The sequence below is a fragment of the Adelges cooleyi genome, unplaced genomic scaffold, assembly GCF_023614345.1.
Source record: "Adelges cooleyi isolate 19-005CV unplaced genomic scaffold, UGA_ACOO_1.1 ACOO_flye_CR_arks_rails_tigmint_CR_PRNA_108, whole genome shotgun sequence".
NCBI lineage: Eukaryota > Metazoa > Arthropoda > Insecta > Hemiptera > Adelgidae > Adelges > Adelges cooleyi.
In genome coordinates, this window is record NW_026095761.1 from 3417368 (window position 1) to 3445354 (window position 27987).

General features: G+C 30.5%; 1 protein-coding gene across 1 annotated transcript in view; it reads left to right on the forward strand.

Annotated features, from left to right (window-relative positions):
- The window catches only part of LOC126840925 (GTPase-activating Rap/Ran-GAP domain-like protein 3), an 88988-nt gene that overhangs the window by 32523 nt on the left and 28478 nt on the right, over nucleotides 1–27987 (forward strand). Inside the window, exons 3-6 of the mRNA XM_050576947.1 lie at nucleotides 3175–3261; nucleotides 11149–11230; nucleotides 11324–11442; nucleotides 13037–13101. Coding sequence (XP_050432904.1) covers nucleotides 3175–3261; nucleotides 11149–11230; nucleotides 11324–11442; nucleotides 13037–13101 — 353 coding nt within the window. The remainder of the gene's footprint in view (nucleotides 1–3174; nucleotides 3262–11148; nucleotides 11231–11323; nucleotides 11443–13036; nucleotides 13102–27987) is intronic.

The following is a 27987-nucleotide window of genomic DNA, read 5'->3' on the forward strand; positions in this document are numbered from 1 at the left end:
GCACGTCGAGAAAATAATAAACTGTTTACTATTCCGAGATGTAAAAATATTTACATTATTCATCATTTATTTTGACACAGAATTACCTTCTTTTTTTTAATTCTTATATTTGACATGTCCCCTTTGGCATTTTGTAGGCAGTATTCCTGAAAGGGTCCTTTATTTTTTATTATTTTTTTTTAATACTTACTATTCATAACCGCTCTAACGTGCATGTCCTATAAAGTTGTTTGCGCTGTCGCTTTCGCGCCCTGGCCACTTTCTATAAACAGATTTTCCCTCTTTTATAGTTTTTCATTTCGATATAAATATTGTATTATTTTGTTCACCTGTTATACAATAGGACCTATTGAATAGGTAAACGCATAAACGAAACGAGACGCGTAACCCTAATACTATATTTAATATATTCACCGTAAAGGATTTGTATTCACAACGACAAAGGTAGACTTTTGGAAATGTTTCTTATTTTAAACATTTCTTCTTGGTTATTTCCGAAAGTGATAAAATCACTTTCACTTAAACGCTTGGAAATAGAATACAAAAATAAAATAAAAATAGTTATTGTAAAAAAATACCTTCTTAGATCTACAACGAAGCTAAAACTGTAAATCGTTATGTTTCCTAAGTATTCTCCAATACACAAAATAAAGCTATATTATTAAATATATTTAATAATATGACTTTGTTTTTAAATATGCTATTAGAGAGTAGAAACAAATTAAGAGTTGTAATAATCACAAATCAGTTATTTTTTAATTAACTAAAATATGTTATTAACTGAGTTTTTTATAATAATATTCATGATTACTAATGTAATCGAGGATCAACTGATGATTTTTAATTATAATTACATATAACTGTTAATTGGTTTTATCGCGACTTTTTTTTTATAACATTGACAACGTCTCTAAAAAAATAGTTATACTTTAAATAATAATAAAAATGAGGGGCAATACAAACCCATATCGCAATAATATATTTTTAATTAATTAAACATTTTTTTTTTGTGCGCCATGTTTAACAGAAATATTTAGTTTTTTTTAATAACATACATACTTCAATTATGTTCGAATATTATCCTACCCCAACCTAACTGTATGACCCGACTTGGATAACTTACCTGATTTTATTTTTTTAACGGTAACTGACCTAATGAGATCAAACCAATAAGGAATAGGTGTATACTTTCACGAGTCTGAATATCTTGTGAAATATTTTCCAGTACAATAATTTCCCCTAAATTATCAAGTCATGTTTATATTCCGGTTATTTATTGTCCCTAAAAAATATAATTTCTCTGTATAAATTATTCTCGATCGTCGTTAACGAGGCTTCTCCGATTTTTTACACACCAGCTGTTTTGTATATAAATGCTTCTTATTGTTTGTAATGTTGGTCCGAATGCGATTTTTAGGTGCTTTTTAAATTACACGATGCAACGGCAAGAGCCTATGCGATGATACTATGGTTATGATGTTTTATTTGGTGGATGTGAGTGTGTAATATCGTTATGGTAAATTACTATTATAATAATGTTAATGCGCCGAGTGTAAAATAAAGATTATTCGAAATTTAATCTCTATAAACATTTTGAAAAAAAATACAATCATTGTCAAAAGCGCTTAAAGAAATCTGATTTCCAAAGGCATTCGCTGGATTCGAACACAGGTGTAAACGCGTATCGAATAAACGTTTTAAACAAAGGTGATAAATCGCATGTATTTATAATGACTGTAATAAATCATATTAAAACGTACACACCCCCTACCTATTGTAACTACAGTCACTCCTTTCAACAGCGTTTCTCGAGCAAAACACCGACTCGATTGCCTTGATTTTGACTTTGATGTGCTTTCAACTTACACAGGATTTACATCCGAGTTTGTGTTAAGCATATATCGAGTGACATATTATTATGTTTTTACATTTTGTGCCTTAATGATTACGCGTTACCAATGAAAATAAGGAAGTGAAAAATAAATCCAAACCCGACGGTGGGCGTTTATTGTTGTTGTAGTCTTTTCCGACCCGCTTGCCACGTCTTGTGGCATTTACCAATTACTCGCATGTATTTTTTTTTTTTTGACGGGGGTAGGAGGGGGTAAGCAAAACTTTGGTATAAGTCGTGTCAAAAGATAACGAATCGACGGGTCTACTTGTTTTATACATATATATATATATATATTATAAAGTCACGTCAATGTAGAACCTCGGAACGCGGTTTCAATACTACAAACTCAACTCGACTCAGCCACTCTCGGTTATTGCATGGTATTTGCGCACACAACAAAGTCAACAAAACTGATTTCCACACAAAGCGAATGGCAGCCGAACACACTCGACCTTAAGTACAGTTAGGTTGATTGGGATCACACGTGACTCGACAACATTCGTCGCTGTCCACAGTAGTGATTATTAGTGCTGTTACAGGTTGAAAACAATTCCGTAGTTTAGATAGTGATAGTTAATAAAACAAGAAAAAAATGGTAAAGTTAAAAAACCAGCACAGTGGGGTCAGGGGACGTAAAGGGAACGGAACATGTTGCGGGGTAGGGGAGATCACAGGTCTTGAGAAACTGAATGTGATACAATAGCTTTCAGATAAACGCTCCGATGCGAATCTTTAGATGGTAGAAATAGACAATTCGATAAAAGCCATAACATATTTAAAACTGTATATTTTTAAGTATTACGGTAACCCCACTCTAGATATACCTTCAGACTAATTTACAGACCTTAAGTCTTATGACTTTGTTTGAAAAAGAGAAATAAAAAAAAAGTTTCCGTCCCTTCTAGGCGAAACGGTTTTATGGAATTTTGGTTTGGATTTAGATCTCTGCGCTAACAACGCTTTAGCCCTCATTGAGGATTACCTTCTAGAAATTGAGTCACAGTCTAATTGAGAGATAAAGGGATTTGGAATATTTGCACAAACGACTTTGTAATGGTTCCAGAGAGTAAAGGGTGTGCGGTTTGAACACATTTTGGAGCACTACAGATATTACATATAATAGTGTCGAGGTTTGAACGTTTTGTAGCTTACCGTAGTAAAATTCTCTCAGCCCACCCTAAGTGTTTTATAAACTTGCATCGCTGTTATTGGACCATATATAAAACGCATACACAACAAAAATACAAGTAAACAAATATTGTTCGTTTTATTTGTTTCAGTTGCCACAACTGGATGCTTCCGGTCAAGAGCCCGGAAGGAGGAGATTTCGGATAGAAAACGGCGACTCGCTTGGAGAGAAAGAAGAGGTAAATGCATTAAATTAAAAATCATATTTTAATAGTGTTTAGGTTAAAGCTTAGATGGGAAAGCAGTTAAAAATCAGATGTTTGATTAAATTTTATATTTTTTCCATATTATATTGTATAATAGATACTCTTTGATACTAATGACTTTTAGTTTCAAGTTCCATTGTAGTCTTACCTTAGATCACTAAACACACCTAGTTAATAGATAAAAATATCAAACGATGAAGTATTCCTTTCTATCTCACTACTACTTCCGATCAAGTAAGACAACGGACGCCAGCTAAAAAAAGGAATTTCTCAAAAATGTGAAAAACAACCTTGTCATTTTTACATATAGCATCCGACGTTTTCTGGAAAATACATTCACACGTCAAGGTTTTTGAGTAGCTTTAACAATTTACTAATCCTTCTTTTCTATTTAACTCTAATAACTGGACTGTAAAAATATTTATTATTTTAATACTTGATTGCGCGTGCCATGCTCGTTGTAGTGAATATGAATAACACAAATAATTGTCTCTGATCTGTCGCGCATTAAAGCATTCAGCTGTCGTTTGCAGACTGATGTACCTATGTTATATCCTATCCTAGCATATAATATATTTATATGTATATATAGTGTGTACAAAAGCTAAAGGTAACACTGAATATGTCAAACGAGTGACCTTACATATAAATTTGCTATTTTCATGGAATCGAGGACATAAAAATACACATACTCACAAACAATTTTAAGTTATTATTATTTAATACAAATTAAAAATGTTTCACGCCGGTCGTTTTTTTAAAATGTTATTTTATCATTAAAAAACCGGGCGTTACATGAGATTTTGAACTCCTTGTATATGTGCTTTACACCGACCACGTTAAAACTAATCTATTTTTTAACAAAAATATGTTAATACTTTTGGTATGCGTTGTGCTCATATATCATTAAATTTTAGTTGCATTGTAACAATAACAATTATGGTTATTGTCTGAAGAAATTAAATCAATTATTTTTCATCTAAACTTTCGATTGCACGTCACGTTCATATAGCTTTATGTAAAAAATTGATTTACTCGAACAAAATAAACAAAGCGCTAAACTACAGCTTGAAGTGTAGTGTCAATTTAATATAAAATAAAATAAATTATGCAATCGGTTAGGTTAAATACAATTTGCAGTCAAAAATCCTATTGTATATTTTAATTGAAATAATATGTAAATTCTATAGAGAACAAAACGAGCGCTTGAATTGAAAATTATGTATGATCCTTTGCTGGACCTACAAATAAATGGGTGTTGTATTTTTTCAACGCTATTATTATAACAATTTATGTTCGTGACAAATCTTTTAACCAAGCCGTAATTACCAATGTATAATAAATCATTTTGATGTGTACAATTACCCGTTTGTTTGGTTACAACGTTAAAATGCTCCTATAGTAGTCTTCGTTTTTTGTTTTTTTTTTTCAGAAGGCCTGTCAGTAATTTATCAAGTTTAACTGTTAAACTAATGACCTATACAAAGTGCGATCTCAAAGTTCGGTGTTGAGTTGCGACACTTAAATTTACCCAACTAATAGCCGGAATCAGTATTCCAATCTGGCATATTATCCATTTTTAGTGATTTTTGACAAATGAATTAAGGGATGGAGTTTCTTTCATTTTAAATGTATATTATTATTAAGCCTAACTTTATAAATATGTGTTTTCTTAAAGGGACAATAAATTTCAACTAGTATTCATAGACTAGTTTTTCTTCACAATAATAAATTGTCGACTCGTACCTACCTACTCGTTAACAACCACAATAGCACAATAGTAATACACAGTGTTATGTTACTCAAGTTTATCGTCTTGAAATATAAAAACAAAATAAACTTTTCAAAAAAAAAAACACAAATAATCAATCAGAAACCTTCTTGTTAATACGTCCAACAAAAGTGAAACGTATTGACTTTTCGGCAAGCAAATAAAGTAATTACAACAACACCGTTTATTTGACGTGTCGAAGGCAAGTACAAAATTACAAGGGTAACCAAAAAATCGATTCAACAGAGTCAAAAACATTCCACGATAATTATTATTGACTTGATTTCCATACGGATAACATGAATAATAAATATCGACAGTGGAATTGCTATCGTTTTACTAATGTAAAACAAAAAAAAAACATGTAAAAATAAATGAATATACATTATTTATTGCATTTTATTTAACGAACACGAAGCCCAATAGAACAAGCTTGCCATTGAATTACAATTAAATAACACAAAATACAAAAAAACAAAGTAGTTAAAAAAAAACAAAATAAAATATGAATCATTAAGAGGACGCTATCCAGGCCTCGTTTCTAATGAGTAAAGTACAGGCAATTTCGCAAAACCTTAAATAAAAGTTAAACTGTGATGTTTAGCTATTACATCAATAACTAGGACGGTTTTTTGGTAGTAAATTCTTAATTAAAATATTGTATCGCCTACTTTATTTTTCTAGCCAATCTGTAATCGCTATTTAACATGTACAATAAAAACTATTTTGTTTTTTTATTATTTTAAATATCGGTCGGTATAGAAAAAAAGCTGTTACTCAGGTTTAATGTGCCCATCGTAGACACCTGCTGTAAGCGGTAGGATATTGAGTTATCGACCATACAGCTTTAATACATTTACCCAAAACCTTAATGGTAGCAAACCTGTATTGTATAAACAAACGAGCACACATGCTACCTTCATAAAAATACAATATATGTACGTTACAGTAGTATAAAACGAACTGTCGACACGCCGTTAAAACTATTTCAACCCATTTGGTTTTGAATTTAAAATATAAACAGAGAACGGCTATCGGTGTAGGAGTGACAAAATATTATAAGAATTTCATATTCCACCAAAAGCAAATACCATCTAGTAAATCGTTGAATTATAATAGTAGAGTAGGATTTTTGTGATAATCCCCAAAAGTATGTAAAAGTAAATGTAACGTTTGAATAGAAACAATACAATTAAATACCTAATTTTAAAAACGCTTACTTAAATATCTGTCTTCTCACTATTAGTGTTTAGAATTTTAGTTTTTTTCCTACAACAACATCAACATTAATTTTTTTTTTTCATTTCAATTACCATAATATACTAACTTGATTTTTTTTTAAACTAAACAAGTAAAAAAGTAATATCGTTTAGAACGTTTTATTTTCAGTCATAATAATAACTATATTATTTTGCATACGTGTGAAGTAATGTTTAGCGAAAAATCATATTATTATTATTATGAGACTAGCCGTATACCATATATGTATATATATTTATATAAAACATAAATTGTGCTCTGATATAATAATTTTTGAAATGAAATCGTTTTATATTAACATCATACACCATAAATCATTTAAATAAAAAAACAGCAAACCACGAATAAAAATTTTGCGTTTCGCGTTGAATAATATACACAAGTGAATACTTTGAATGAGCATATTATTAATAGTGTGCCACGCAGTCGTTAATGGTCAACCGGCGTCCATTGTAACCGGCAAACGCCTACCTGTAAATGCGCTGAATTCAACGACTCGAGTGCTAGGTATATATAGGTGTTCTTTTTATAATTTAAATAAAATACATTACAAGTTTGCCTATTGTTATGCCAATGAGTTCCAAGAGGTCCTACGATTTTTTAACGGAGCAATACGAGTATAATGTGTTTTAAACGCTAATATAGATTAACAAGAAAACAGCGAAAGCCAATATTTAAATTTAGTTCTTAAAATATTGAAAGGACAGTAGGTAGTCGATTTTAATTATTGACTATGGAACTGTGATATGGAGAAGAGTGGTGGAGAACATAAATAAGGTAGTTGATTATTAAATCGTATTGTTACATCTTGTGGTGTTGGTGAAAATTGAAATAATTAAATATTAGATATAACAAAACTCAGTTTGCGGGTGTGTTGAACGAGCAAACAAGCAAAAACTGAAATAAAAACTCATAAATAATAGCGTAACCCGTCAGCACCGACCGAGTATGACAATATCACAGTTTGAATAAAACCAGATAGTGACACTTCATAGTAATATAATACATTTTTAAATAAAGATTTTTTATTGGTTTAAACTTAATAATGTAGTTGGGCCAAATTATAGTGCCGAAAATATTGTACACACTATTTACAATAATAAAATAAATTGACAAGAATCACTGATAACAAGTAGTTGATAAACAAGGTCAATAGATAATAATAGTAATAGATAATATTATCTATTGTCCTTGGTTGATTAACGAAGGTTGATGGTGATACAACATTACAGATGTTTGTTATAATTTCACAGACCACACTATATAACAGAAGAATTATTTTTTTTTACATTTGTTGGTCACGCTGGACTGAGATTATTAAAGCTTGTTTACATTTTTCGATTTTTTTTAGAGTGCTCATCTGGTTTTATTTAATTTGTGATAAAATGATGACTGACATGCGTTGAAAAATATTGTATAACATCAAACCAAGCAGTTAAGTGAGTGTTTACTATACATTTTGTACACATACATACGCATGAGTGCACGTGCTCAATCTGACCATTTGACAGGACGTAATGATATTACAATGTGTTTGTTTAAAAAACAATTTTTATAACGGTCTAACGTCGTACCAACAACCGTCAAAGTGGTATTATTAAATATAAACAATCAATAATAACGATATAAAACTAACACGCCGTAACTAGACGTTCGCAAATTAAAATTTATTTCATAAAAAATAACATACCTATAATAAAACGAAAATTAATTAAGTCAACAATAAGTGTTAAACAATATATATAATATGTTACATGGGTATTAATCCGTAAAACGCTTCCGTTGTTTTCCATTTATATTATAACATTAATGCTGTACAAATATTATCGTTAATTCCGTCCTTTATAATTTCCAGTCATAAATTATAACACATATATTTTGGTGTTTTCACTGCTTCCACTCGTAATAGGTATCTATTTACCTTTTATGTATACCTACGTCGAAATATATGATATAGGGTGTTTTTGGTTTTATTAATTTATAGTTGATGCGTTTAGGTTATAAAATCAAAACTATTATTTTCCAGTAAATAAATACATTTATAATGTAAACATGTTAACCATTAATGTTATCGATTAATCTCGAAACGTTAATAATAAATGTATGCTTGTTATACATAAATTGAACTACGCCTATATCACAACCAACAGAGATAATAAATAAACGGATAGAGGTCATTCTATATTATAATTGAAGAGTACAGTAAGTTACCCATGTGGTAACGGTGGTTATAAATGCTGGCTATTAATAATTTCTAATGACGATTCTTATCAATGGTCAAGACACTGTTATCAATAAACTGTTATCATACATCACAAGTTACCATTTACTATCGCTAGACTCTAACTATTTTAATAGATACCTATTTTAAATGATACATTATACATAAACAACATTGTTCGAACAAATATTTAAAGAGTTGCGAAACAGACACAGTATACTATTCATTAGAGTTAACTATACATAGACCAAGATATTCAAAATTATTAGATAATAATAAACACTTATTAGTGTAGTAATAACATTTTCTAAGTGTTAGTTAAATGTTTATCAATGACAATACATATTAGGACGAATTTCTATTATTTTAATTTTTTTTCGGTTAGTTTAATTTCTAAATATTTTTAATTTAAAGAAAAGCCATCAATGTATTATTTTTATTTTTATTACACTGGTCACACATGGCCACGAGTCCGCCATGATAAATGTATTGTCTGTCCTCTAGTACATTATGTACTATATCTGTATCCGATTTCGTTCAAACTAACGACTCGACATTTTCCGACACCCGAGTAATATTAAATGTGTATAGACAAAGTGCGTTATACGCACTTAAAGTAGAATTCGGTAGATAAAAGAGATCGGTTCGCACGTTTTCGGTCATTAAAAAAGGGGTTTCCGGCGCGATACTGTGCTTTTATGGTGGCCAAACGAAAAATCCGTACGTTTATAATAATGTAAAAGAAACTAAGGGAACGTCGTTATTTTCCAAAATGGAATCATTATTATAGTACACGCTCGCTTTGTTTCTTTCAACGGCCAACAGGCCATTTTATATATTTGTTATATTATTTTAAATAGGCCGCCCTTAGTAAAAAAAAATTACCACGTAGTTATATTTTATTTTATCGACATGAAAAGACACACACACGCACACACAATCGATCAATTTCCATTCGAACACTCTATACTGCGCATCACCATAATAATATAGAAACAGACATATAGATATAAAAAGTATTTGCCGTGTAGGTGACAGGAGCTTAACCAAAGAAGATTTAAGGTAAAGTTGAAATCCGTTTTCTTTTTTACCTCGATTCAATATATATAGAAAACAACAAAGTCTCCAACCGAGAATATGTAAATCTCTATTGGAATATTATAATTTTTATTATCTACTTCCGGCAAAGTTACATGGCGACTTTTAAATAATTCAAAAACGAATACCTAACAGCAACTTATTGTTTGAGAAATTCTTCTGAATTAAATAAAATCATTTTAGTTGTTTATGTTCGATCGAATCGAAATTAGATAATTATTGAGTTTTAATTGTAATTTTTTTTTATTATTTATGTAAAAACAATATTGTAGGTACATATATTGCGCAATAAAAATCGTTTAAAAGGTTTTTTTAGTTGTTTAATGCTTTTATAGTGCTTTAGCGTGAGTCTTATTCAATTTTCATATTAGTCGGTAACACCGCATCGGCGAGGATAAAAAAAAATGTATACACACCCACCGCGAAAACCGTTGAATAAATCATGTCAGACTAACAAAATATTTCAACAGATTTTGCTATAATATAAAGTGTAATACGTCCCACATTATCTTAAAGATCTATCATGTGTTGTAGGTACCGCGCCTTGTTATTATTATTTTGTACAATAATAATTACATTTTATAGTAATAAATCATTTTTCATAAAATTGAACCTAATTCACTAGTATCTATCACGACTTTGGACGTTTACCTATAAATTTTGTATTATGATAATAATTTATGTTACTAAAATAGGGGTAGTATAATATATATAAATTATATTATAGATAATAACGTGAACATCAACATAATCTAGCCTGGGTAAAGTTATGTATAAAGTAAATGTATCTTAAGAATACATACAATAGGTATACATTTATCGTTTAAAAAATTCTACATTATTCATTTTATTTCCGACGGATAATCAAATATTGAAAAGTATACATTGCATATAGTTTTGGGAATATAAAATAAGTCTTTATATTTTCCGATAATATAGTTATTTATTTTTAAGGAAATATTGGATAGTAGGAAAGAGTCGTCAATATAGTTATTAAGTAGTTTAAATAGAAATCTCATATAGTAAAAGTCTCTTCTATCTTTTAAAGGTTTTAAATTTAAATAATTAAGAATATCGTCATAGCCTGGAGTGAGGGGGTCTTTACAATTGGATTTGAAACAAATAAAACGAAGACAAATATTTTGAACTTATTCAATTTGACCACTATGGCCTAGTGTATGTTTCCTGTATAATTGAAGCATATTCCGGCTGGGGACGAATAATAGAGGTGAAAATTTTAATTTTTTTGTGAAAGGATCATTCAAGCAAGAACAATTTCGCTTGATCATACCAATTATTATACATAAAACAATGTAAAAGAACAAGTTGTTTTAACAATAATTATAGTTAATGTACCTTAAGAATTACATTATGCGTTGTACTGGTATAATTTATTAATTTGCTTTTATATTACCTAATGTATATTATATTATAAAAAAAAAATGTATATTATCTGTACTGGCTGTTTTAATAAATAATAATGATAAGAATGAATACATTTTTGTTTTAGATGTTCGGTTCTCCTTGTACGCCAGTTTTGGAAAACCCCGAGTTCCAGACCAGATGGTATTTCAAATACTTCCTAGGAAAAAGTGAGTTGACTGCAAATTTCTGTCACGATCGCTCTTGGGGTGGTAAAAAAAATGTATAATAATAATTAACCACAATTTAAAAAATGTCAACAGTTCACCAAAACTATGTTGGCTCGGATGCGGAGAAAGTACCGTTTTTCTTATCCGTAGTGCTGACAGACGCTAACCACCAGTGTGTGCCTCAGTACAGAGCAATACTATGGCGCAAAACGGTAAGCGATGATTTTTTATATTAATTTATCATTTTATCGACAATAGACTTGTAAATGTCATAATTATTATACATGAAGTTTTTAAAAAAAAAAACTTTTTGACTTAAAAAACATTTGTAAAACCGTTTTCGAGTTGGAAGTGACGGCTCGTACAAATTGGTTTTGAAACTTAAAATAAGAAAATCGTGATATCTGTTATACAAGGTGATTTTTTTATCGTGAGGGGCTCAATAACTCATATAGGGTTAAATTATTAATTGATTTTTTTTTCTTTTGCATAGTTTTTATAAACAATGTAATCTCAATATCTCACACATTTGTATGTTTGTAACCCCATACCAAACTTATTATTTTTATATCAACTTTTGTAACTTAAATGGTAACGTACATATTTTATTAACTTTTTAAATTAAGAATATTTTACTAAAAACGTTGACTGGTTAGTAACCGGTTATGAATAACTATTTTTAATGTTATATAAGACTTTAAAAGTTAGGACGGAAAGAGAAGTGCGCGCAGAAATGTTGAACTCTTATAACTTTAAAATAGTTGTTCAAAACTGATTATCGACCGGTCAAAATGTTTAGTACATTATTCTGAATTTTTAAAAAAAAGTGAAATGTATGCGTATCCATATAAGTTTCAAAAGTTGAAATAAAATTAATTAATTTTGGAGGCTGGTAGGAACATGGAAATCTGTAAAAAATTGAGATCACAAAAACACTTTGAAAAAGAAAATTTAACTATTTTTAATTAAACCCTATATGAGATAATGACTGGCTCACGATAAAACAATCACCCTGTATATAAACCCAACGTTTACATGACATAAAAACAGATTTCTGTACACCCTGAACTTAGTTATTATTTTCTTACATTTTATTATATTTGCACCCGATATTAAATTGTACTATGACTTTTTCTTATTATTATTATTAAAAAACGCGTTATTTATATACTTTTGTTTTTTTGAAATTGCCTTTTCTCTCTGTTAAGTACTTGAGTTTTTTTTTTGTAACGGCAAGCATCCGCAAATGAAAAACATTTAATAAACACAACAAGACCGCCTTAGGCGACAAATACTTCACGGGACAATGCGCAGAGATGATCAGAGACAAATAGTGTTTAACATAAAACATAACGCGGACAATTTTCAGGTCATTTTATTATGATCAAAAAAATATATATTATATTTTAAGTACAATACTAAGAATAAAACGCACAACGTGTAACATAATAATAATATACAAAAAAATATTGTACACTCTTTCAAATTAAATTTTTTTTTGTCCGTTCTCCATTCACAAAGCCCAAAGGTATAACGATTCGCGTTACAATTATTGTCTTATATTTCTTCTTACCCTCACGCCCATCCGGCATTTTAATTTCAAACTCGAAGTACGTTTTAAATAAATAAAAATAAACAAAAAACAAATATTTTATATTAATTGAAATAAATGTAAACAATACTGTTGTCGTAGTAAACACGAAATTACTTACCGTTCACTTTGTTTAACTTGAAGAACCTTTTTACAAAGAATGTAAAACAATTCCACTGCTGGAGTGACAAAAATTAATTAATTTACTTTTGCAGGGTGCGCAAAAAATATTACTTCCTCACATTCCAAACAAGCCAATGACAGTCAAACAAATATTGAGGTAAGTCACACCTTAACGCGTTTCGTTTACATTAGAAATAATAATTATACTGCGCCGAATAAGCGATGGAAACATATTACACAGTTGTTGGATTATTTATTTTTAAGACTTTTTAAAAAACCGTCCGAAAAATGCTTTTAAAAAAATGCGTTTAGACATTTAATTAGGGTTTCAAACACTTAGCGTTCAACTGCAGTGTTGACACAACCAAACTTCAATAACTTGAGTTTTTTTTTTCGGGTTAGAGATAAATTAATATATTTATCAAAGTTTCATCAAAGTCAATATAGTGATAAGTTCAATATCGAATATTTACCGTTCTGCTGCTTTGAACTCGAACATTAAACAATATATATTATTTATTAACTTTCGAGTACGTGCATATAATATAATATTTACCGTGGAACGCAATATTCATAAGGAAATGGTATTATTGAAATACTTTGAGTACATAAATTAAAAAAAAAAAAAAATCGTATTAAGCGTTTAGATGGAATTGTTCACTCGAAATCAAGCTGTGGTGAATAAAATTTAATTTAATTTTAAAAAAAACTGCTTTTTTATGGCTTTTCTGAACATTTTAAAACGCTAGTCCGTTTTCATTTATGAATTTGTATGGCTTAAAAATATATTCATTACTTGCATATTTTTTATCAATACAGTGTATACAATGTGTACTTAAGCAATAGCAACCTCCCCAATATTTCGGTGTGATTTTCTTAAGTTATCATCAACCATATTAAGATAGTAATAAGACTTGTAGGACAAAATATAAGGACTTGAGGTTTGAAAATTAAACTGAAGTCGAACTTTTTATTTATTAGGGAAACCGCCCTTCCCCAAACAAATTTCTATGTTGCTCTGTGTGAGTGAAGTTCCAAATTTGTATAACATCAGACACAGTAATACCGATAAACGTCGACAACCCAAACAAATATCTTAAACCGTCTCCCCTAGAAGGGGTGGAAACTTTTTCTTTATTTCGATTTTTTTGTTAAATTTTAAGGTTTTATGACTAAAAATTACACTGAAGGTAGATCTAGAATGTGACTCTAACATATACAACTTTCTCAAAATTCTTTAAACTTACCCACTTACTACTACTACGCAATTACGTATAATACTTTCTTACTGTAGTTGGTTTGGACTACACTGGTTTGAACCTAATATCCACAGATTCGCATCGAAGCGTTTATAATAATTCCTAAAGACACGTGACCTCACCGACCCCACTGTACTGGGTTTTTAAAAAAAAATAAAATTACATTAAAAAAATAACTTTTTTATTTTACTGCACAAAAGAAAAATTCGAATTTCGTCGGGTGGACAAAATGTAAACCTTTTCTTTCTTATGTTAATATATTGTTACCGCGTGCACTAATATAATATGTAAGGATTCGAGTTCTTTGTACACACGTTAAACTGTACACTCGGTAATTATATAAAACACGTACATATATTATAATCTATTCTGGCAAGCTTCGGATTTGGTAACGATGATTAAGTATGCAAGTGTACAGCGGATTTAATCAATGGCGGCGTCCGTGGGATTTCAATATTACGGAGATACAGTGCAAAGTTCACACGGTGTGATTATCGCGGGCGGTCCTTGCCGGCTTAAGAATCGCATACCGTTGTTATAATTGGGGACATGCCATTTAAACGTATTGTCCCTGGGGAAATTTCACTTGTATCAATTAAGCTTTACCCTTAAGTTACAATATACCTTTAAACAAAAAAAAAAAAAAAACAAATTACTCACGTTGTGCCTACTATATATATATTATATAAGCTACTATACTATCTTCTATGTTAACCTGTTTCCCATTTGAAATGATCTGATTGTTTTTTTTATTTTTCAAATATTGAAACGTTTTAACCGAAATCAAAACCTCGACAAACGTCAAAACCAGGCGGTATCGTTACGAAAATACTCTTCTTCTTCTTCTTAACGCAATTATTATTATAAACTTTGAATATTCAAATTTGGTCGCTGATGCGTGTCCACGTGAATTTCTTTACCGCTATTTTCGAGCTGAGCCTTTTGATGTTGGAATGTTTGAAACTGAATGGTCTGGTTTTAAACTAAAACACATTCTCTCAACCGGAAACAGTCGGCAAACCGCCCGACAAACGAAAAGTGCTTCGATGAAATATCGCATAAGTTGTCTTTGGAACAGTTCTTTGAAATAATATTAGCTGCACATTTAAATCGTTTTTTTTTTAGCTTCTGTGCGGACCTGAGTAGGTATTGTTTTTTACAATAATGACGTGTACCCACGATAGCTTCTATACTGCTTAACCGATTCCTTCTATAGTAACTAATCTACCGATCAGAAATCGCGCCTGAATAGTACTTTATATGGAAAAGAATTTTGAAAAACTCACCCTTTCCTCTTCGAAAACACCCAAAAAGTTTACATATTTTTCAACCGACGACTCATACTCGAGGTCTGAAATTTAGACTGAAAGACCTAGATATAACATGGGGTTATGACATGTACAATTTTCTCAACCACACTTAGACCGTACGAAATGTCCAGATTGTGCTATGTGCCAATGTATCAGCGGTCAGCAGAAAAATATTGTCATCATGTTGCTGACAAACAATGGACCCCAATCGTGTATCCACCCTAATAATACTAAAAAGACAATATTGTAAACACATTTTAATGTTTTTGTCGATATTCAATATTACCACCATCTACAAATCCGCATGGATCACTTTCGGCTATGATAATTTACCTGAAAACCTGCCCCGCCAACTCCACTGTGCTGGGTTATTCATTGAGCAAATATAGAAAACCGGACGTGTGTCAAGGCGAAAAGGGCTGCTGCGGTAAGTAAATATATAATATATATATACATATATACGGGTCTAATATGCGTTCACGTGAGCCTATCGACCTGGTCCCGTTCAATGCGCATGTTGAATCAACAAGTATTCCCCAGGTTATTCATCGAGGGTCACACTGAACGCCGTAAACAACAATTACTCACACAGGCTCAAACATAGTGTTATTTTTTAACCATTTTCACATTCACATAAGCAAAATCGCCGACCGCTGTTCAGCTTGTCCCAAAAGGATTATTTAGACGGAACCGACGAAAATGTTATGTCGTTTACTAGTTTCACAACAGTCGTTTACACCCTTCGGCCCTAAACAATAAACACTATCAAATATATTACAATGCTTTATCAGCAGGAGTGTTGGAAGAATTGGAACTTTGCAAAAATAAAATAGAAAATTCCAATTAACCCTGCTGGTCGATCATTACTTTCACAACATATATTTATTTAAATTGAAAAAGTAATTTTTTTTCAAAAATGTATTTACAAACTATTATTACAATTTGTTTTGTTTTAGTTTAATAATATTAATAAGGTGGATTTTGCATTCTATAAATGATTTTTAAGTGTAGTTCTATTTTTTTTCTATTCATTTTGAATCTTTTGTTAATATTTATTTTACCTTTTTGGTTTTTTTTTAATTAATTGAAATCATGCAAAATTTGATGTTGATAACGTTAAGAGCTTGTGAGTAGGAAATAAAATCAAAATACTACACACTAATAGTGAGCAGATAGAATATATTTGTCAGTGTGTTACATCTTATAAACGCTTAATTTTCAATTTTCCCTTTAACTATAAGAAATAAAAAGTTGACTATAAGCTCATTAGAAAGACCAACATTTCTTGTCAAGAAGATACAAATTATAAATTTAAAAAATTATCAATTTTTGCTAAATTTTTCTTTAGTCCCGCAGATTTCCAAAACCATTGGACGTATTTTGTTATTTAGGGTCTTATTACAATTAAATTGGCATGTAAAAGTGCAGTGAAGAGTTTCAGAACTGTATCCGATATAGCTGTTCATTCACTTAAAGCTTTAAAGTTGCATGCCATAAAGACACGTGTTTTCCCCTAAATTTCCATATTTTTTTTAATTAATTGCTTATTATGAGATATATTTTAAATAATTCTACAAAAATATAAAATCAATAAAGTCTACGTGTCGACCTCGACTTAGGAAGTTTTAATGTAAACTGATTGACTTAAACCGGTATAATTATTAATATATCTTTTTAAAATGCATGTCAATTAAAAAAACGGGTTTGTGATTAATTGCTTCCATTTGTTGAGTACCTTTTATATTTAGATTCTATCAAAATAAATGCAACCTTTAAATTATTTAATAATGGCTATTCTGAGAAAATATACAGATTCATGCCGGTTGACGTTATAGATGTATAATTTTCTTGTTTTTATTCCTGTGAAAAATAGAACCTGACTTTACGATTGTTACTTCCGTAAAACAGCAGCTAAGTAATACGTTTATATTTAATATTTAAATAAATAAACACTGTATATTAATTGATAATATACAGGAAACATTTTCGACGACTTCTTGGACATTAAAACGTTTCATATTCTTGCTAATATGAAGTATATGTAGCCGTGTGCGGTAGACTTGTAAAACAGAATCATCAGAAACAACCGGAATCATTTTATTATGTGGTATTTCCATAGACTTGTTGGCTGTGTAAGTTTGCGGGTATCTGATATTTAGTTTGAACGGCTCTCCGGTTAGGCAATTTCGGTACATAGCTGTCGTGTTGGTATTTGTGGCGGCATAGTAATAATATTCTGTTCAGTAATATTTTCATTTCATTTGAAGTCTTTTTTTTTCTTTTTTTGTAAGACCTTGGAAATAATACAATAACTACACAGTATTGTTACACAATACTGAAAAATGTCCACTGAAATCCGCATTATTTCGCTGTTTCCTGAATGTGTTTTTAACATTATGGTTTCACGTACTTAGACCACAGATAATATTGATTGATTCAAATTCACTAACGACCAAGCACAATAGAAATTCGACCGAATCGTTTATAGCGTTAATATTACATAACTGTGACAATTCTTTTTAAAAAAAAAACCTTCCTGTATCAAAAATTAAAATTTGCACAATTTTCGCCATAATTTTGGATAAGATATTATTTGTGTTTTTTTTTATTTTTGAACGAAAACTTTTTTTTTTTTTTGAAGTTTTCGCATTAATTGATCATGAAACTAAAAAAATAGGGGAATATAATATTTGTATACAACAAACGTATTATCGGTATATTACATTTGTATATTCGTTCGAAGTATATTGATCTCTATTTTTATTCCGAGTAGTAATTTATGCATATTAATTCGTTGCTCGAGTATTTTATTTTAATATTCATGAACGCTCTTTTGCCATTTAGTGCAAACACCTGTATTTTGGCGATTTATTTTACATGATAATATTTTAATATTCATTAATATTTTTTATCGAAACGCAACTAAGCATATTATATTTTTTTATAGTTTCAAACTACGTGGCTTTTATAACGAACTGTTTTAAATATCGGTTTTTTAGTCACTTGTTTGTATTAAAAATTATTCCAATTTTATATTCGACTACCGTCGATTCGAGGGATCAAGTCTAAAAATATAAATGCCTACACGAACATTAATTAAAGGTGCTTAGAAAGAAACGCAGCGGTCACGGCTCGTGTTTATTCGATAATTAGGGTAACAAGATGTCGGCATGAATAATAATAATCTATTCTGTCTTCTGAAAAGGCGTTTGTAATTATTGTTGCGTTAACAGGAAGTCTAAACAAATATGTAGGACTAATTTATAACGAAATTGTGCAAATGTATGCAGTACCATTAAGTATGAAAACAACGTTGACTTGGACATTTCGTAAAGTCAACAAACTTAAAAACGGCATACTTAAAAACACCCACGGTGCGCTGTTAACCGGTGCCTAAGTAATGTTTTAATTTGTATTTACATTTCTATAGCGGCGACAAAGGTTCAAAATTTGTAAAGAACCTAGTCGTATTCGGGCTTTAGGACTTTAGCGCTCTGTCTTTATTGTACCTACTAAATAAAAATAAAACAAATACATCTCACACAAACTCCCACACATTTTTCGGTTTACATATTATTATTTTATTGTTACCTCGACTTTTATGTATATGGCACTGTTTCACTGGTCAAAATATTTTTGCTGTCAAGTTAAAATACTATCTCAACAACAAGACGTCCATTTCACTAAGCAATCAAAAGTCATTAATGCGATCCGCAATGCAACTTTTCTAATTATATTTGATGTTTGATATAAGTCATTTTTTTGCCTATTAAAATTGAGACAGGATTAATTTAATAATATACTGACAACATGTTTGTATATAAAACATATATTCTGCCTAGTTTTATCGCTTTTTATTATAATCTACGACTTGTTTAAATATTTTATCCTTTTTAAAATTGGCCTTTTATAGTTATCTCACAAACAATTCGAAATGCAATAGACATTTGGACATGCTCTTTTATTGTGATTTGACCACTGCGAGGAAATTCAATAAAGACTTAAATGTAAAACAAAAGTATATCAGGGTGTATTGTCAGAGGTTTCGGAGAAATCAGGTCACAGTAAAGCGGTTCTCTTACTTACACATTTAATATCGTTTAAATTCAACATCCGTCTATCTTGCTCTGAGCTTCACGAATTGTACACACGATTCAGATCACAAAATCCAGTGTATATTGTTTAGTTCACGGGTTGTTTATTTTCCAATCTCTTACCTCTTTCTAATACACTTATTTAAGTATCAATTTAAGACAGTGAGCCACATTTAAAGTGATCAAATATAATGCACTATATATATTCTCAAAATATTGTTTTAATGGTATATATTTTAGTTAAGCATAAGTCGGGGCATTTATATTAAAATTATTAGAATTTTATCTAGAGTAGGCAAATAAATACATTTTAAAAAAACATAGAATTAAAAATCAACCTATACGACTCAATCATGGACATTTTCTTTTAGGATATGACTTAAGGGTACTTTTATAACGGTCTAACAGTATAAAACTAAGGAGACATTTATTAGATAATAGAAAATACATAAAAATTACTATGTGAAGCAAAAAGTTTTAATAATTTTGAAAATTCATATTCATTTATTCCAAAAGTTATAGAAATTGTGTAAGATGTTAAAAAAACTAAGTATAATTTAGTAAGACAAGTCGTACCTTCGTAAAATTCATCTGCGCGTCTAACAAACGACGAAAAAGAATATTATTTCCAAACGAGTTTAAATTAAAAAATTAACAATATTAGGTTAATGGTCACAATCAATAATTAAACACATAAATTATTAAAGAAAAGTTCCACCATTAAGTAGTATTGGTTGAATTACACACTCATTTAATATACATTTTAACTATAACAATTCTAATTTTTTTGAATTTATTCAACACTAACTCATTAACTTTTTTCAAAAGTGTCCGTTAAACAAAAATTATGTTTTTTTTTTAACAAATGCTCAGACTTACGTTTAACCAAAAAATATGATTAAAAAAAATATATACTTGAGCTTTTTTAATGTGGTTTCTTTACACTGTGTGTAACTACTAGACGTTAAGTGTCCTTTCAATTGCCACACGGCTGCTTTTTAAAATGTTGTCACATCAAAATAACCTCTTCTTAACCGGCCGTTGACACTTAAATTGTTCAATTTTCGAAAAAATATAAATAGTCTAAATACATATTAAATGTCATTAAATTATAAAATTGTAAATACATTTTTTTGCGACAAAATGCAAATCATTTTTTTTTTTTAACTCACATTTACCATTGTGCTTTCATTGGTATTTTATTGACATTGTCGTTGGATGAGTTTAGAATAAAAAAATATCAATTAGTACAAAACTCGTGGGACGCCATTTCTAGGAATTTCAAAACTTTAGCCGAGATAACTCAATTTATATCTAATTGCTACAAAAAAAATTATTTTATTCTTTCGAGAAAGAGAGTGGTATTCTTTAAACTTCTGAAATTACATTTTTTTTAAAGTTAAAGCGTTGATAACTGAACCAATCTAATCGGATAAAACATATAGTTGATATTTAACACAAAATTGCTAATTTAACAAAATATAATAAATTTAAAAGAGCTGAAATAACCTTTTTTTTTTGGTGTATTAATGAAATATTTGTAATAGTGTTTTCACCTTGAGCATTACAAGCCAACACACCCTGCTGGTTTCAAACCCTCTTGATAAAAATTACTGTTTATCAGTAGAGTAATTGGCCTTGTTGCACAATACAATGGTTAATATGCTTATCACAACATTTAGTGTGTATTATTAGGTTACACTTGCAATGATTATGATAAAAATAGTACAATGTTATTGCCAAGTCACAAACTTGACTGTCATAATAACTATGACACCGTGTTTTACTGCTTCAATTCTATTTCAGTATTTATAAAAATCCAACAAAAAATATTTGTGTATTATAATGTTTCGTTTTGGAATACAAAATATTTTAAGTTTGAGCGCTTGCATATTGACAATCTTATAATCTTATATATTGCAATCCATTTGATTGATCGACTATTTTAAGTATGCAACTAAACGACAAACAAAATATTGTCTTTGCTTTTTGGCTGAGTTTTCATCCTGATACTAACTAGGTTTAAAAAAATATATAAAACCGGTCCACTGTGACCGGTTTTGAATTGTTTTTACAGATGTAATAAACGAATCAATTTTATGCTAGTCTGCCTATTATTTCTACATTTAACCTACGGTTAGCAGCTTAACCGTATCGGATTGAAGCCAACGTCCAATAGTGACTAGCCGTTGTCTAGTTCTAAATTTAAGAAATGTGATAAGTTTGAATGAATGTGTGTGTGTGTGCCCAAAAAAAAAACACAACATCATGGTCTGCATATACATTTAAAGGAAACATTATAATTGTTTACTAAAAAAAAACTGTTAAACTTTTTTTGGGGGGAGGAGAGGTAGAGGAAAGGGCGAGTGTAGGTATTGTCGAAACGATTATGAATCATCCAGACAATTAGACCAAAATAAATATGTCCCATTTAAAGGAAGAGTATTCCCGACGAGACCTTTGCCGTGTGTACAATAATATTTATATTATGTACAATATTTTATCGGTGCCTCCGCGTGACGGTTGCAAATTATTATTATAGCTATTATACAAGCCGGAACATACCCTTTTTTCCAGGTACGCGGTCCTAAATACAACGTTATTTTTTCATCATTAGCCGGGAAGTGACCGTTTCTGAAATCTAATAGCTTGTTGTGAACACCCAGGGCAAACGACATGGCCCCAAGCAAGGTTTTTTTAATAGCTTTTGTTTTGTGTATCTCGGCGGTCTCTTTTTCTGTTCCATTATGTAGGTACGCCGACCACGATTTCCAAGATAAATTGCATCACAGAAATCATTTTTGCCAAAAATGTATCAATTATGCGATCCGTATAAACACTACGGCGACACCAGTGGGATAAAATTATTATACTACTCTAATAAGAGACCCGGCGCCAGTTTCCTATGTGAACCGTATTTTAGGGTGCCTCGAAATTGTCGAGGATCAGAGATTTCAAACAATAGGGCTAGGATGGACCGTGAGACTATTGTAATGTGAAATGTTAAAAGAAAAGAAATAATCCTAGAAGAAAATGGTCAGAAGCAAAAAAATCTAAGAAATAATAGCACCTTATTTTGATTTTTTTCTTCTTTTTAATGATTCTTCAAGCACGTTCGGACTGCGTGTCTCTTTAGATATATGTTATGTTACCCGAGAAAAAGGGTGGAGTGTAGTGTTATATATTTTATTCGCGCGCATTACCCTATCGCAGTCTGCCTCCCGTTCTAAATTTTAGTATTTAGCAACTTTAAAAGTAATTATCCAAAACCGGTGTTGAGCTAGATAATATAAAAAAAAAACGATCTAATTACGGATAAAGATAATCTTACCGGTTAGCGGTAAATTCTAAAATATTTATCTAGGTAAGATGAAATATGAGTAGTTAGTATAACTTATCTAGATAATTTCCAACACTATCCGAAACTAGCAAATTGATTTTAATTTTTAAAAAAAAATATGTACCGTTCGAGTTTTTAAAAATAATTAGAGCTCTGGAAAAAAAGAAAAAATTTTAAAGTTGGAAGATTGTAAAATAACATAAAACAAAATGTCTCCGGAAAGAAAAACTGCAAAATTGCAATAATTGTCTCAAGAGTAGACGAGTGTCTTATCCTTAATATGAACCACCCTGAACCCTTTTGGTCCTGTAACACGTCTCGTTATGATAGCGTTTCCGTGCTCGATACTTGTATAATCCAGTAGGTCTTGTCCGGGATATATGTTGGGTGGGCGGCATGAAAGGGTTATAACAAGTCGCTTCCACGAAGAAGAAACGCACGTTTGTCGTAATCCCCCGCCAATCAAAACACATGATGCAGGGTAACGTTTCCAGAAACTACACGGGGACTGCCTTTTCTGGACCGCCTTCGTCTCGTGGACCTTGCGATTACCCCTCCCCTAAAAACGGTAAACGAGGATGTGCCAGCGGCACCTAAGCCCGATTTTGTACAGTGTGCATGTGTACTTAGCTTGTCTACATGCCACCCCTATCAGCAGGTGTTCCCGAGCAACAATATATAGCGAGGACAAGGTGGCCAAAGAAAAAGCCATAAGCCACGGGTCAACTTAGTTTTAACTGGTATGCAAACGTAAATGATTAAAGTCCAAGAATAAAAAATGCTTTGTCGTCGTGTCTGTTGGTATTACGTCTTACAAAAAAAAAAAAAGCATGCAGTATTATATAGCATAGACCAAACATCATATATTACAAACTATAATATACTAAATTATACCTGCATAGGTACCGTGTAGTGAGTGCATGTCCAAAATATACGAGGCAACACCTCGCAGAGCAATAAAGTCAGATACAACTCTGAACTACTGAGAATTATCCACTTCAATCACTCGAATTTACTAATATTAAGTATATAACCATTGAAATCCTAAAATTAGTTCTAGTCATTAAAATAAACGCTGTAAAATTACAATTGCTTAACATTTTTTAAAAGTAACGCTATTGCTTGCCGGGTTTTTAATATGTTTATCAATTTTTACAAACCAAAAACTATGTTTTTCACAAGATTTTCGCTCACTGGTTCTCTCATAAAAGACAATTGAATCAGACACGTTTATTTTTAATCTAATTAAAATTTAACCTCCACCTGACTGTACATTAATTATACTGAACTATTAATTATATTGTAGTGTACACGAGTGGTAAACCGTGCCGTTGTCTTCTGGTTAATATTATGTTTACACAATATAATTTTAACACCATGTCCGGCCCGGCGTTGCCCGGGATATAGTTTGCCAGGGCTGAGTAAAATAGTTCCCATTCAAATTGAATAGTTTAAGGGTTACAACAGCTTTTGTATTACATTGCTTCGTTGTAAAATGGATAAAAAACAAAAATAAAAGGCTGAATTCAAAATTCTAATAAGAATGACCACACTTGAAATATTTTCCAATGAACGTTGAAATTTGGTGGGAAAACTTAAATTGTTGGTTCATAAATGATTGTTAATGTTTATACATGTACAAATCGTAATTAAATAATAAGTATAATATTGCTTAGCGGAGCGTCAGCCGGAATTATTCGACCCACGCAATTCGACCCACAACCACGGGTTTAAACAACCATGGTTTAACAATAACTCGATATGCACATTTATTATAATAATATGACCCTCTGTAGTAGTACTGGGATTTATAAAATATTAACAAGCCGCCGAATGCGATAACGGCCTTATTTGTTGTAAACGACCGTTTAAATTATGCGTGCCCGTTTAACCCATCCGAAAAGTCATTTTAAATAAATTTTGGCAAAACCTATTTAAAATTATCATCTCAACGCGTATATTTTAAACGGAATTTCGGTAAATGAAAGAAAACCTATAAAAAGGCATGTAAAAATGCATATAAAAAACTAATAAAATACACGAAAGGTTAAAAAACAATAATTGTGAGTGTGTCTGATAAATCATAACAATTCCCAACTAAAAAGTATGCCGACCTAGGATCGAATCTCAAGTAGATAATTGTCTTCTGCAAACTGGACAAACTTTTATACAAGAGACATTTAGTCAAGTTAATTTAGAACAAAGAATTAAAACGTTTAAGAGCAATTCATATTTGACAACAATAAGAAGATGCAATGTACCCTCCACCTTAATAAAGCTTCTTGTAATTTTAATCATATTCTCTTTGACTGTCCTGCTATGTACCCCAACAGAAAAAATTTACTTTCCCATCTCATTTTGTTCGGCTATACCTCCCTTGATCTCTTTCTTCTTTTAAACTCCCGTTGTCCCTCAGTTATCGTCCTCCTAATTTCCTTTCTTTCCAAAGCTGGATTTCTTATTTAATAGTTCTTTCGCATGTTTTATTAGTTGTTAAATTTTATTTTTATTGTATATTAAACAACTGCAACAAACACTTCTATGACGTTCCATTTGAGACGACCTAGGTCAACCTGATCCGGGCAAAGTTCATTTAATACAGGAAATACACGACCACAGCTCGGACACATTGCCAGTACCTTCGAGAAAGAATCTACCACCGAGGAATTTACCTCAGCCCAAGTGTGACTAACAGCTAAGAATGAGTTAGGAAACGTTCTTCAACAGACTCGAAGACAACAAGGGAGTACCCTCGTGCATTTGATAACCGCCATCCGCGATGACGTCATATTCATTACTGTATTAAAAAGATATTTTACAACCAAAACATAAAACATACGCCATTTATTTAGATAATAAATTTGCTCAATATGTTATAACATTTTTCCCTGAAACTTAACACTATTTTTATAGTAATTTGTATTTGAAATGTGTTTGCATATATTTACACGTTTTGCGGTCAATTAATTACAGTAATTATTTTACTCATTGAAATTACACAGTCCACGGTTAGTAACACATTATTATCATGTTAAATCTTTATAACGACTTTAAAGATTTTGGTGAAACGTGGCAAATCTGCTACTGTGAGGGATCTAGCTAAGAATTTATTTTGGAAAAATTGATGTAGGAACCGAAATTGGAAAAAAAACTTTCAGTGTGTAAAATATGACAACAATAATCGCCGGATTTTTTACACTTCCTAGTAAAAATGAATTGTTTGCAGGTGCTATGGAATTTATCATGTAGTAGAAGTAGATAATTGGAAAATTGAAATTTACATAAGATAATCTCTCGACTGTTTATAGTGTATGATTTATCCTTTTATTTTTTTTTAAATTTGTCTAAAAAACAAAACGGTAAATATTACAATATTCAATTAGACTACTGGAACGATTGAATTATGCATTAATACTCTAAACGTCATAACTATAGAGCATCTTAGAAAGAGGAAAGAATTGAGTAGCAATATCGTTTACCCGGCAATATCTTGATTTAAAGAATACAAAACCGTGACTTGAATACACAAGTGGTATAAGTACGTTTCGATGTGATTACATTTTTGTTTTTTAATGTTTTCTCATTTTATAGACAGCGTTCTATTAAATTAAATACAGGTAACTTCAAAGTTGTATCGTTTGTATGTTTAGCAGTATCAGAGAAACAGTAGACGTTTTTAATGTAATACATTTTTACTATCTCGTTTTTGCCCATTGGCTCTTATGGACCAAAGCCACAAATATAATCTCCTTTGGCATCTAATTTATAGTTTGACAATAACACTGTAACACTGCCAAAATAGAAACAAAGCTTTTAAACATAACAGAAAAAAACTTCATTGTATCGTCGAGAAACCATTATTCTTTGAGCTGTAAATAAATTTGGACCTTCTTATATTTTTCTAATTAAAAAAAAAATTACACATCAGTGCAAGAATAATCTTTATTGCTTTGTGACGTTGGTTATCCACGTCTTACAGAATCTTAGAGGGCAACCGTTTCATTTTCATCACAAAACTAATGAGAAAAGTTATCGCTTCGAAAGTAATTTATTGACACCTCTTGAATGCACCGAGAAAAACTTTAAACTAGTTAATAATGATTTTCAACAACCTTCGACAAGGCAACGGATATTATTATCTCAAGAAATAGTATACTTATCATTCGGATTTGTAAGAGAGATTTTCTCCATAAGATACATACGCATAAATTTGCTTTGATTTTTAGATTATGTTTTAACATTTTTCTGTGCAACTGTTCAACACTATTTATATAAAGTAATTTGTATTTTAATTTTAATATATATTTGAACTTATAACTTGTATTTGTATACACGTTTAGTGGTCTCTTTAGTATATTAATTATTTTACTCATTGAAATTACACAGCTGTATATTGAGTAGTACATTATTATTGTCTTTGATCTTTAAAACCACTTTAAAGATTTCTGAAAAACGTGGTAAAGCTACTGCTTTGAGTGGAAACACTTATGTAGGAACCGAAATTGGTAAAAAAAAAACAAAAAATATGTAAGGCACTATTACCATAGCAACAATAACGACGGATTTTTTACACTTCCAAAGTAAAAATAAACTTGTTTGCACGTTCTATGGCATTTATGGTGTGGTAGATTATTAAAAAATGTAAATTTTTACTTTTTCTATATTGCTAGTTTTCAATGGTTGTTATTCGGTTTTTTTGGAATAAATTTTTCGTCTTCACATCAAACTTATTTTTTTTCTACAATACCTACTTGATGAGTTCAGTATGTTTGTGATATTATTATTTTCTAATAATCCTTTGGACTTTTTTTTCTCTTAACAAAATAATGCTTTATCTTGAACTGTTCAACTTCATAACAAAGTAATTGTTATTTTATATTTAAATTTTTTTTACTTCTATACGTTTTTTTTTATGGTGAAATGAATTAACTTATGAAACCTATAATTTAATTAATTGAACGAAGTACGCAGTTGTCTTAATTGTTTTATTACACTGAGTAATAAATTATCGTTATCCATTATCAATTATCTTCAAAACAA